Source organism: Oryctolagus cuniculus, chromosome 20 (assembly GCF_964237555.1).
Source record: "Oryctolagus cuniculus chromosome 20, mOryCun1.1, whole genome shotgun sequence".
Taxonomy (NCBI): domain Eukaryota; kingdom Metazoa; phylum Chordata; class Mammalia; order Lagomorpha; family Leporidae; genus Oryctolagus; species Oryctolagus cuniculus.
In genome coordinates, this window is record NC_091451.1 from 34,478,106 (window position 1) to 34,492,348 (window position 14,243).

At 36.9% G+C, this 14,243-nt stretch overlaps 1 protein-coding gene across 11 annotated transcripts in view; it reads right to left on the reverse strand.

Annotated features, from left to right (window-relative positions):
- Nucleotides 1-14,243, reverse strand: part of EML5 (EMAP like 5) — a 171,752-nt gene that overhangs the window by 126,226 nt on the left and 31,283 nt on the right. For all 11 annotated transcript variants that reach the window (XR_011385002.1, XR_011385001.1, XR_011385003.1 and 8 more), the window contains 4 exons: nt 13,678-13,837; nt 7,315-7,413; nt 4,542-4,610; nt 562-747 (listed from right to left, as the gene is read on the reverse strand). Coding sequence is in view for 7 of the 11 variants with exons in the window: in XM_070065495.1 (XP_069921596.1) it covers nt 562-747; nt 4,542-4,610; nt 7,315-7,413; nt 13,678-13,837 (514 nt within the window). In the remaining 4 variants the exon portion in view is untranslated. The remainder of the gene's footprint in view (nt 1-561; nt 748-4,541; nt 4,611-7,314; nt 7,414-13,677; nt 13,838-14,243) is intronic.

Below are 14,243 nucleotides of genomic sequence, written 5' to 3' on the forward strand. Positions count from 1 at the left end.
GGCAGAGAGAGGAAGAGACTACTTCCATCAGCTGTTCGCTCCCCAGATGGCTACAATAGCCAGAACTGTGTCAATCCAAAGTTAGCAGCCAGGAGCTTCTTCTAGGTCTCCCACATGGGTGCAGGGGCCCAAGGACTTGGGCCATCCTCTACTGCTTTCCAGGCCATAGTAGAGAGCTAGATTGGAAGAGTAGCAGCCATGTCTTGAACTGGTACCCATATGGGATGCCGGCACTGCAGACTGCGGCTTTACCCACTAAGCCACAGCACTGGCCCCCTAACCCATAATACTTTTAAGTTGAAGTCAACAATTAGTGTTTTTCAACTCTACTCTAATTCACCATGCTAATAAAATTAACAAGATACTAAATATATCAATTTAATAAATATCCATGTCAAATGTATGTGTCTTTATTGAGATGTAAAAAACAAATAGACACTTCAATTAGAATATATCCCATGCAACTGAACTCATTAAAAATGTTATGCTGTGTTATGTAGGCTAATGTTCAAAGAAGTAGTTAACACCTAAAAGTGTCTGAAATAACTTAAATATACTTACAGTATGGGCTCCTTGTATCGTTCGTATAAGATTGATTCCTTTCCAAACATATATATCTCCATTGAGTGCGCCAGAATATGTCAACTCATCCCTTGCACAGGCTAGGCACAATATTGTCTGAAGGTCACCAGTCTTACCAAAGACACCTCGCTTTGGGGTCAGAGCATTTCCACATAAACTCCAGAACTAAAAGGTACATAGTATAATCAAATTAATAGAGTGCTTATAAATTAAACAGTTTGATTCTATGTAAGAGCAGCAGACTAGAATTATCCAAGAAAATCCCTTATGATATAATAGAATGCAATGCTCACAGCCTCATCCTACTGTTATTAAAAGCTATGTTATAGCAAATAAATCACTGGTTTCAATCCTAATCTCTAAGAATAAGGGGGTGGAACTAGATCATTTTTAAAACACACTATTTTCTTCTGAGGTTCCTGAAAAAACTACATAAAACTTAGGTTTAAAAGGTTGGGAACAGGATATAAATGGAAATATAAATAAGAAACAAATTTAGTATTGAATCTCTGGTGGAAATAGAAAAGAAAGGGAAAAAAGACTAGTATATTGTTCTGGTTGCTAGTTTCAAAGCCAAGCGACTCCTTTTCTTATAGAGATTAAAATATGATAGATACTTATTTGGAATGATTTGTTTATTGTTGGGAGAAGAAAGGGAAGTCAAACATGAATCATAACCAGGGATTTTGCTGGTTCCCAGTATATTTTCATTGTTTGCAGAAAAAGAAATAGGAAAGAGCAGAGATATACACATGAAACAGTTGTGTATGACAAAATTAGGCCAAAAGAATAAATTCAACTTCACAGTAAGTAAAATGCCATTTAAAAAGTTTATAGTTACATTTTAAAACTTCAAGCCTTAAAGAACTAAAAATTATATTAGCCATTAAAATAACTAAGCAGTAATTTAATGAATGAGCCTTTAGTGTTTTTTAAGCTTAAAAGCTTCATGATTTCTGTGGAGAACAGTGGGTCTCTTCCTTTCAGGAGGCCCCATCTGAATCTGTTTTCTCCTTCTCAATCAGTGATTCTCAGTCTCAGCTTCACATCAGAAACATGTGGGAAAATTATAAATAGGATACGATGCCTGGGCCCCTAACTAAGAGACTGGGACAAAATCTGAGGGGAATGAAGCCCAGGTTTCCAAATACTTTTGATGCTCAGCAAGAGTTGAGAACCACTGTTCTACAACCCAGATCAATACACATTAGAATAGATTTCAATACAGAAAAGATTATATGTGCATACATACATATGTTTTTCAACACACTGACCATTAGATGTTTAAGTTTTTAAGAATTTGGAATGTGGCAGCTAGTTACTACAGAATTGAATTTTAAATTTTATTTAATTTTAATTTATATGTAAATAGCTAGATGTAGTTACATTTGTGGACAGTGCAGTTCTAAATCATCTCAGAGACTTAGTCTCCTCACATAAATTGCCTGAAAAAGAGAATGGCTTTGGGGGGTGGGGGGGGGACTGGTGCTGTGGCATAGCATTAGTGGCTGCCTGCAGGGCCGGCGTCCCACATGGGCTGCTCCATTTCCGATCCAGCTCTCTGCTATGGCCTGAGAAAGCAGTAGAAGATGGCCCAAGTCTTTGGGCCCCTGCACCCACACGGGAGACCTGAAAGAAGCTCCTGGCTCCTAACTTTGGATCAGCCCAGCTCCAGCTATTGCAGCCATTTGGGGAGTGAACCAGCGGATGGAAGGATTCTCTCTCTCCCTCTCTATAACTCTGACTTTCAAGTAAAATAAAATAAGTCTTAAAAAAAAAAAACAAAGAGAACTGTCATACAGTTTTGTCCCTACCAAAGAAAATGCAACTTATAATGAAAAATACAGTTTAGCTTAAAATGGCATTTTAATCTCTATTTACAATATAAAACAGCACTAGGATCTCTTTATTCATAATTTAGCAATTATTTATTAAGCATTTAATATGAAGGTTCTGGAAAATGGAATAATAGCTAAGTTTATTTTGGTGCAAAAATTTTGAAATCTATGCATATGAGGGGGTCTTCAAAAAGTTCATGGAAAATGTGTATTATGAAAAAGCTAGGGGCTGGCGCGGTGGCACACTCGGTTAATCCTCCACCTGCAGCACTGACATCACATATGGGCGCCTGGTTCTAGTCCCGGTTGCTCCTCTTCCAGTCCAGCTCTCTGCTGTGGCCCGGGAAGGTAGTGGAGGATGGCCCAAGTGCTTGGGCCCCTGCACCAACATGGGAGACCAGGACGAAGCTCCTGGCGCCTGGCTTCGGATCGGTGGTCATCTGGGGAGTGAACCAACAGAAGGAAAACCTTTCTCTCTGTCTCTCTCTCTCTCTGTAACTCTATCTGTCAAATAAATAAATAAAAATCTTTACTAAAAAAAAGAAAAAGAAAAAGCTACACACGGATTTCAAAATCTTTTTGGTACCAAAACAAACTTAGCTGTTTTTAAAAGTGTTTTAAATTGGGGCCGGCGCTGTGGTGCAGCAGGTTAACGCCCTGGCCTGAACCACCAGCATCCCATGTAGGTGCCGGTTGGAGATCCAGCTGTTCCACTTCCCATCCAGCCCTCTGCTATGGCCTGGAATAGTAGTAGAATATGGCCCAAGTCCTTGGGCTCCTGCACCCACGTGGGAGACTCGGAAGAAGAGAGACAGAGATCTCTAATCCATTGGTTTACTCTCCAAATCCCCCTAACAGCCAGGGCTGGGAGTAAATTTGGGTTTCCCACATGAGGGGCGGAATCCCAAAACTTGAGTCATCACCTACAGCAGGAAGCGAATATAGCCAGCACTTGGACTCAGGTACTCTGATATGGTACGTGGATTTCCCAAGTGGTGACTTAACTGCTATGCCAAACATGCACCTCCAAACTTATCTTTTGATCCCATTTCCAAGAACTTTTTGAAGTATTCTTACATATATCAGGTACTATGTTGAATATCACATTGTTTATCAAAGAGGACGGAGACAAAAATCTCTACCTTCACAGTGCTTTCATCTTTTATTTGAAACCTAGCATAGAGCCTTTACTGTTAAATATTTGCCAAAAAATAAAGGTTAATCCTATGTATCCATCAAATCAATATTAGAATATCAAAACCAGAATTTCAGGAGCAGTTAAAGATGAGAAAATGTGGATGGAGGTAAGCACGTCAAAACAGAATGTGAATACAGAACTAGGACTTAACAGATTTCAGGAACCATTACATAGTAGAAGAAAAGCTTACACCAATGATTTACAAGCAACTATAAACCTAAGAATGAATATCACCACTGACTTTATGGGTTTCAAAACCTGTACCATAATTCTAAAACAAAACCCAGAATTTTCATAAGCAAAGTAAATAGTGGCTGTTGAGGCTGAATTCAAACCAGAAAGCAAATATATAAAAAAGAAGAGACAACATTCCCAGAAAACTGAACATACAGTGCCTTATTTAATCATCAACTCTGAGGATGATAACAGCAGTCACAGCTTTAAGATGTGAGAAAAGCTCAAAGGTTAAATGACTCATCACAGGTAACTGCTTGTAAATGGCAAAATCAACTTTATCCACGTTGCTTCTACTACACCCTTCTATCTCTGGAATCAAAAGCTCTCCATCTATTTGGCTTACCTTTTCACATTTTACTTTTAAAATAAAATATGAAGAAACAGGATAAACATGGTAAATCCCACCCCACTCTACTAGAAATCCCTCTATGGAAAGTGGTTTATTGATTCCTTATTTGTTTCTATTACCCTTTATAATGTCTCAAAGTGACTACACGATAAATACTTGTTAAGACTGAAAATAAGAAAAAAATTTTAAAAAATTAAAATACTTAAAAAGTAAAAATTTTTAAATTTTAAAAATAAATAATGTCAAAATTCTAAAATTATACTAAATTGTTTACAGAGTGATATATATTTAGCACCAGAGAACTAAACATAATTATAAAGCAAGACCCTTCTAGTACCTTGATATGTTTTACACCACAGCTGACAAGTTTATTTGGCTGGTACAAATCCCAAGAAATGTCAAATATCTGTAAATAAATCAGATTCATGGTTAAAATATTTATTTTGAAAATCTTTTAAGAATTGTTCCAAAAGAACAAATGGCCCCAAACTCTATTATTAAACAATAATCAGAAATGCACTTTAAATTATGAGACATAAAATATGAAATATAAAAAGTATATCTTAGCTTCCATGAATTTTATGAGGCAACTAATGGCATATAATTTAGCACCTCTATTTTTAGTTTTAAAAACATTTAATTGAACAAATTATTTTAAATAACAAGACCAAAGTAGGGAATAATCATGTACCTAATTTCTACAAAGAACAGATTCTGAACAAAACATATACAACACTTACACAACAAAAATACAGATGTTTTATAGTCTTCTGTCACACAGAACCACTTATATAAAAGATCCAAACATTGATTTCTTTTTTTTTTTTTTTTTTTTTTTTTGCTCTTTGGCTTTCTTACTGTTACAAAATTAACTTGTAAATTTTGGGGATCCCTAATTTAGTTTTCAAAAATAATTCCTAAATTCTTTTGATAGTTTATAATAATTGATCTATTTACTAAATTCAAAGTACTAATACAGAAAATGCTTTGCTTTAAGTGAGAACACACAGATGTCTAATAAAATTTGCCTAACTTAAAAATATTTATTTATTTGAGAGGCAAGGTGACAGACAGACAACAGAAACAAAGAGTACTTGCATTCACTGATTCACTGCGCAATTGCTCACAAAAGCCCAGACTGTGTCAGGTCAAAGCTAGGAGCCAGAAACTCCATCTGGGTCTCCCACATGGGTGGCAGGAACTCAATTACTTGAGCCATCACCACTTTCGCAGGACAGGAGTCAGGAGCCAGCACCCAGGCAATGAACCCAGGAACTCCAATATGGGACATAACCATTTTAACAGGCATCTTGACTGCTGGACTAAATGCCCATTACAAAATACACCTAACATTCTGAGTAAACTGTATAACAAGCCACTATGAAAATCTACTGAAAACCAAGTATTTTCTCAAAAATGCAATGGACAAAATTTTCTCATAGGTTCCCATAAAGTTGAATCACTGTCTATGCCTCTGTGCTGGTTCAGTTTAAGAATTAATCACACACAGTTGTATGTGCCACATATACAAATTAAACATTTCTAAGGATTTATAATAAAAAAATTTTTTATCTGTATTTGTAAAAGTAAAATATTTAATTTCATAGCTGATAACAAAGTATTCTATTAGTTTTATACAACTTAGAATAAAGAGTATATGTTTTAACAAATTTCTGAAGGAAAAAATATTAGGCCTCCAAAATTTAATAGTAATATTTAATTTTAAATTCACACAGGCAACATAATTTTTCACCTTAACTATAGTACATAAGCAATGAATTCACATAAATCAAACTAAACATACCCTAAGCAAAAGCCATTCAATTTCTTTTTGACAGGCAGAGTTAGACAGTGAGAGAGAGAGAGAGAGAGAGAGAGAGAAAGGTCTTCCTTCTGTTGGTTCACCCTCCAAATGGCCACTACGGCCGGCACTGTGCCGATCCGAAGCCGGGAGCCAGGAGCCAGGAGCTTTCTCCTGGTCTCCTTTGTGGGTGCAGGGCCAAGCACTTGGGCCATCCTCCACTGCCTTCCACAGCAGAGAGCTGGACTGGAAGAGGAGCAACCGGGACAGAATCCAGTGCCCCAACCGGGACTAGAACCTAGGGTGCTGGTGCCACAGGCGGAGGATTAGCCAAGCAAGCTGCGGCACCGGCCAGAATCATTCAATTTTTAAATTGAGATTTGAATAAGGGATGTTCACATATTTCCAAACTCAAATTGTACATATTAAATACATGCAGTCTTTGTATGCCAATCTTACCTCAGTAAAGCTATCAAAAAAGAAAAAAATGCATAATTTTATTGAAACAAACACTGGTTTAAAAATTCTGTGCGGCAGCCAGTCCTCGCACAGTGGGTTAAGCCCCCACTTGCCACACCATCCTGTATGAGGATGCCAGTTTGAGTCCTGGTTCCTATGTTTCCAATCCAGCTTCCTGCTAATGCACCTAGGAAGGCAGCAGAGGAGACTCAAGTACTTGGGCCCCTGCCACCTATGTGGGAGACCAGGAAGGAGTTCCTGACTCTTGACTTCAGTCTGGCCCAGACCTGGCAGTTGCAGTTATCTGGGGAGTGAACCAGAAGATGGAAGACCTCTCTGTCTCTATTTCAAATAAACAAATATTTTTTAACAATACGATAAAGATAAAAATTTCATGCTAATGCTATATATATGGAATCATGAATCCTTTAACAGATATTTTCTCTAAGACTATGAGTATTTATAATCATATAATGTTTTGTTTTTAAGTAACTCTATTGAGCTATAATTCACCCATCCTACAATTTGCTCACTTATGAGACTGATGCACTGTCTGCTGTACTAACAAGGCACCATTTTTGCTCATTTAAAGTATAAAACCCAACAGTTCTTGGTAGGCTCACTGAGTTGTACCATCAGTTTCAGAACATTTTTGTCACCCAAAAAAGAAACTCCATACCCTATTAATTATTCTATTTCCATAATTGTACATTTTAAAAATAAATTATACAGTTTTAATTACATACAACCTATCTGGCAGTGAAAAAACACAGAAGAATAAAATCCTCTAACTTTCTTCTGGCCTCTTCCCATCCATTACTCATTAGAAATCCCAGTTGAGAATACTTACTCTATCTGTGTGACCAGGAGCCATAGATAACATTTTCCCCCTTTTCCAATCCCAAACACAAACTGTATTCTTTGAATCGAGTCCAACTGAAACCAAGCGCTGAATTATGTCCAAGAAGTCCAGGATAAAATAAAAAAGCAAAGAAATCAAAGAGGAACGAAATTATAAACATCAACATTTGCACATTTATATTCTAAAGATTTCACAGAGAAAGGTTAGATAAATTTCATCTTGTTAATACTTGAACATATGTATAGTTATTTACATTAAGAAAAAGAGACTTCCATTTCTAACAGGACTAACAAAATATCCTAGACAAGTCTCTTGCCCCAACCAAAAATAAATGAAAAACATATATTTAAATAAACTGTTGAGCTTTCAAAGAATCTGGAAATTTGAGAACAAAATATCCCCAGTGGGAATCCTGGAGGGTAAGAGGGCACATATACCTACTCTCCCCTAAGGGTTGTCAGATGAATTTTGGTACCCTCAATTTTTGTGTTATAGGCTAAAGAATAGGAGATTAAAGTCAAGGACCTACTCAGGTAGGCATTTGAAATGCAGACCTCTGACTAAAGCAGTGAATCCCTCAGAGTAAATGACAATGAGAAACAATTCCTTTGGAAAGAAGGGGTACTGGAACCTTGTTGTGGTATGATGGTTTAAGCTGAAGCCTGCAATGTCAGCATCCCATATGGGTGTCATTTCAGGTCCCAGCTGCTACACTTCCAATCCAGCTCCCTGCTAGCATGCCTAGGAAAGCAGCAAAAGATGGCTCAAATCCTTGGGCCCCTACACCCACGGGGGAGATCCAGATAAGGCTCTTGGCTCCTGGCTTCAGATTGGCCCAGCACTGACCATTGTGGCCATTTGAGGAATTAACCAGTGGATGGAACATCTCTCTCTCTCTCTCTCTGTCTCTCCCTCCTTCTCTGTAACCCTGCCTTCCAAACAAATAAAAAATAAAATCTTAAAAAAAAAAATGGATGTCAAAGCATGAAGGAGAGCCAGATCTCCCTGAAAATTTGTAATCATAAGTAGCCTTCACCTGGTTGTTATTATCTAAATTCTCATTATCAATGAACCCCTTAAATGAGAAATTTCAGAGTGGTCCTAAGGACTGTACCCTCAAGTAACTTCAACTATGCAGCAAAGACAAATGGAAGACTGCAACTTCAATTCATCCCTCAAAGACATCTTTTTTTTTTTTTTTTTGGACAAGTAGAGTTATAGACAGTGAGAGAGAGAGAGAGACAGAGAGAGAGAGAGAGAGACAGAGACAGACAGAGAGAAAGGTCTTCCTTCTGTTGGTTCACTCCCCAAATGGCTGCAATGGCCGGTGCTGCACCGATCCAAAGCCAGGAGCCAGGTGCTTCTTCCTGGTCTCCCAGGCCGGTGCAGGGGCCCAAATACTTGGGCCACCATCCACTGCCCTCCTGGGCCACAGCAGAGAACTGGACTAGAAGAAGAGCAACCAGGACTAGAACCCAGAGCCCATATGAGATGCTGGCACCACAGGTGGAGGATTAACCAAGTGAGCCATGGCACTGGCCCCCCTCAAAGACATCTTACAGGCAGCAATTCAGTAACAATAAGCCTTAAATTTAAAAAAACTCCCGTAAACACAGGGAACTAGGAGACTATGAGTGAGATTCAGAAGTCACAACCAACAAAAAAATCAACCTTGCAAAAAATATCAGATAATAGAATTATCAAATAAAAGAAGCTTAATGTGAACAGAGAAATAAAACTAAGACTTCAAAATATTGCATATAAGCAAAGGAGAGTATAAAAAGTATCCAAGATTTGAAGAAAACAAAATTTCTAGAAATAAAAAAATAAAATTACAAACCCAATGGAAGGATTACACAGATTAGAGGGAGAAAAGAGTTGAAAAAGGGAGATACTAAGACAGAAAGTATGAGAGAGGTTGAAAAACAAACCATGAAAGATGGACTTCAAGCCAAAAGGAGTATTACAGTCTGAACTTCCCCTCATTGCCATCAACAACTAAAAAAAAAAATCTGTATAAAATATTTGAAACAGATGATTTTAGACATCCATAATATGAAGTAAAGCACTATGAATCTTGAAAGAGGGAGAAACAAACCAATTGAGTCCTGCAACTGCCATAACTGCTTTGGGAGGGTGTTTCTAGACTAAGGCACAGAAAGGCGTCATCTGAACATAAGAGTCCAGCAGACTGCTGTTTGGAAAGGATGGAGCTTGGAGAGAGAGAGGCCCACATGGTAGAACTGACAGGAGACAAGGCTGGAGAGGACAGGCCAGAAGCCAGGAGAAAGAGTTGGCCTTGGAGGCTGGTGTTATGGCAAAGTGGGTAAAGCCTCTGCCTGCAGTGATGGCATCCCATATGGCTGCTGGTTAGTGTCCTGGCTGCTCCACTTCTGATCCAGCTCCCTGCTAATGGCCTGGGAAAAGCAGCAGAGGATGGCCCAAGAACCTGGGCCCCTATTACCGATGTGGGAGATCTGGATAAAGCTCCTGGCTCAACCTGGCCCAGCCCTGGCCTTGTCATCTGGGGAGTGAACTTGTGGGTGGAAGATCTCTCTCTAACTCTGACTTTCAAATAAATAATAAAGAAATCTGGGGCCAGTGCTGTGGTGTAGCAGATTAAGTTGCCATCTGTAGCACCAGTATCTCATATGGGTGCTGGTTCAAGTCCTGGCTGCGCCACTTCCCACCCAGCTCCCTGCTAATGCGCCTGGGAAAGCAGCAGAAGCTGGCCCATGTCTGAGTCCCCGCACCCACATGGGAGTCCCAGAAGAAGCTTCTAGCTCCTGGCTTAGGATCAGCTCAGCTCTGGCTGTTGCAGCCATTTGGGGAGTAAACCAACAAATGAAGACCTCTCTCTGTCTCTCCCTCTCTCTCTGTAATTCTGCTTTTCAAACAGATAAAAAAAAATCTTTAAAAATAATAATAAATCTTGAAAAAAGAGAATAGGCCTTTTTTGGGACAGTTATAGTAAAGTGAGAATTCAGTTTTCAAAATCCATATGTAATATAGAATATTTACAGGCAGTCAAGGAAGCATTTGGAGAGAAGATAGAGCCACTGTCAGCTGATATGGAAGTTAAAGTCATTGGTCGAGATATTTACCCATCAAGAATGAGTAAGATGAAAACTGCTACTGGCTCCTAAAGAACACTGTTATTTATAACACAAATGGAAGGAAAAGCTCCTTGAAAGATAAATAGGAGATAACAATCAGAAAAGGAGATGGAAGCCTCTACCCAGTTTCCCAAATTCCTCTTTGTTCCCATTCCCAAACAAAATCTTATTTTGGTCCATTAATTGAATTGGAAGGATCTACAAAAAAATTTACACATCAAATACTGAAATGAAAATGTTCTAACACACACTAGAAACATCAGATGGGTTCTCAGAACGGTGAAAACATACAAATAAATGAAAATGAAAAGATTCTAGCATGGGGGTACTTGTGATGTCAGTGTTCATTCTATAAGAACTAATTACTATAATGTTACAAAGTAAAATCACAAATTTTACAGAAGACAGAAGCCTTAATGGAGTAAACACTAGCCTAATCATACACAAAGCCATTAGAAACTGGAATCTGGCAGAGCAACATAAGCAAAGAAAATGCAAGAATAATATAATAGGCACTTGAGATGTCTAGATATCAAGAGACTACTAAAGGCTCTTGGGAAAAATTAGTGAACCTTCTAATATTTTTGCAAAAATATTATACAATTTTTATAAATCATGTGCCAAAAGTCACAGATAAACAGAAGCATATAACTTACAAAATTAAGTTAATTCTATAAATTATCAGAGCTATAATCATAACTTTGATTCTGTTAAATATGAGAAATACATTTTATAAATTCTGGTTGTGGGGCTGGCACTGTGGTGCATCGGGTTAACACCCTGGCCTGAGGCACTGGCATCCCATATGGGCGCTGGTTCAAGACCTGGCTGCTCCACTTCCGATCCAGCTCTCTGCTATGACCTGGGAAAGCAGTAGAAGAGGACCCAAGTCCTTGGGCCCCTGCACTTGTATGGGAGACTCAGAACAGGCTCCTGGCTCCTTGCTTCAGATTGGCACAGCTCCAGCCATTGCAGCCAATTGGGGAGTAAACCAGTGGATGGAAGACCTCTCTCTCTCTCTCTCTCTCTCTCTCTGCCTCTCCTCTCTCTGTGTAACTCTTTCAAATAAATAAATAAATCTTTAAAAAATAAATTATGGTTGTATTTTTAAGATAAAGTACCAGTTAAATTTCTAATCCGCCTACCCCTTCTCCCATTTACTATGAAATTTTAGTCCCTATTTGACGTGAATTTATATAAATAGTCTTTTCAGGTCCTAATTATCCTCAGTAAGGCAGACTGCCAGTATTAGTGTGGATATTCAATTCATTTAGAAGAAAGCCTCTGGGAAAAGAATACTCAGCATTGCTACCAGCTGGGAAACTCATTACTGGATAAATCTTAAATGATTACTTATAATCAAATCTAAGAAAAATGTAAAAATTATACATTATTTCTTACTTGGTATCCGGTAAATAGTTTATAGTTATAAGCAAATAGATAAGTTCTGTTAAATATATTTTAAAGTATTTTCTCATTAACGTAATTTCAGAGACATTCTTCTTAATTTTATCTTAAATGGTAACAGTTCCTTACCCTTTAGCTTTAACTGTACTTAAAATGGATGAATTCTTTTTAAAAGATAAATAACCACTTCCTAAGTTACATGCTTCGGAAGCAGTAGAGCACTGCTGTTAAAAACATGAGCTTTGGAGTATGACTGACCTGGATTCCCGCTCTGGTTCCATTACTAGCTGTGTAACCTGGGGCAAGTTATTTAACCTAAGTCTCAGTTTCTTTATCTGTAAAATAGAGATAATAATAGTATCTATTTCATAGGGTTATTGTGAGGATTCAATGAGATAATGCAGGCTTAGCATAATGCCTGGCATGTAGCATGTGCTCAATATCTTGTAGGTACTATATTTTCATAAGCTTAAAATTTTAAGTAACATGTTCTCAAGAAGATTTCTGATGATAAAATCCATGAACCCAAGACTTTTCTTATAAGACGCTTAAAATAAGCCAAATTAAAGGTTTTCAACAACTAAAAGCTATGGGCATGAGCTCTCTTTGGATGGATAAAAGAAAATTTCTCAGCAATGCACTATAATACATTTAGAAAGGGCAATTTTAAAGCTAAGAAAGTAACAGTATTTAAAGTTATAAGACACTTAAAGCATCCTGAGTTCACAAATTTGTATATTTGTTTCACAGTGCATTATACTCCTCTGAAATAGGTAAAGAGTACATATTATTCACTTCTGCTTTAAAAAAAATGAATTTCTGACATGAGGACATTAAGGGACTTGAAAGATAACAGTAAAAATGGGACATGAATTAAGTTTCTATAATTGCTAATCATTGCTTTATAGTAATATTAAACTCAGAAACACACTTTTCCCCAAATAAGAAAGTCAAGTTAGGTCTTTATAGATTAATTTTCAGAAAGTCACCTCTTATCAGAAAAAATTATAATAATCTGTGCTACTAAAGAAGTTTTGCTTCAGAGCAACATAAAACATCTATGGACTAAATCTGTTTTTGTTTTGTAAAATCTAATTTACAAAATAATTTTATAAATTGAAAAGCAGACAACTAATTTTTTTCTAAAAGTTAAATTGATTTTAAGGTCTACTTTTAAGACAAAACTTTAAAGAGTATAAATTAGCCACATCTGCAAAATCCAACTTCTTACCACTTTTAAAACATGTGTAGGGTATAACAACTTCCATGAAAACATCAGAATAAAAGGAAAAGCCCTTGACTTACATCTTAAAAAGCAATGACTAGAACTAGATGATAATTTGGAAACTGACTAGTCAGTGAACTGATTAATTATATATATATATATATCCTTTGATTTTGTGTGAAAACAATTCACAGGAATTATTTAATCCTTTCCATTAAAATATAATTTTAACTGATAATCTTTAAATAAACTGAAAATTAAAATATATACAGCTCTCCTTAGAAAAACAATTTTCCTAAGACATTTTCTATCTGTCCTATCAAAATACCCCAGGTGGAAAAGGATTATACGTAAAATTATATATAATTACAAGCAGGTAATACGTAAGTGCATCAGAATTTCTTTGGTTTTCAAAGTATCTTAATATGATGCAATAAAAATTCCTGTTGTCCTTTTTCTTATATGAATCAACCACCCACTCTATCTAGCCACCTTCACTGCTGGATAAATACATCAACTTCTTTCCAATTTATTATAGATTTACAATAATTTCTTATAGTACATTTTCAAAACATAATTCAGAACAAGAAAATGATCACATACCTGTCCATCTAAGTCAAATGCTAAGCAGGCTATACCATGCGTATGAACATCCTTTAGAACTGATATGGTCTGCACGGTATATGAATCCCAAACACAGATATAAGGCTCTTTCCCAACTTGCCCTGTTGCTACCAATACTCGTTCAGGATGCAATGCAAGGCTGCAAAAGAAAACAAATAATAAGACTTAAAAATTGCTTATAGGGCTTTTATATTATTTGGTATTCATAACATTTATATATATATATGAATGAACATTATACTTATCAATTTTAAATAATATGGATTTAAAGTAAATAATTTCTATAAAATCCATGCTAAGAGGTCCTACCTTAATAGTATATCTGTGAAAACAGTTAATTATAAACCAACTATACCTTTCATACTCCCCATAATATAGGACATGTAAACTTCTCAAGAAAAAAGTCCCAAAGGGATCAATTGCCCTATAGTAACAAATAAGCAGCAACCCACCCACATGCCATTTTCTCACTTTGCAGCCATCTGTTTTTTAAGCCCTCTCTCCCACTTAACTATTCTTCTTCAGTACTGCCAGACCAAATTTTA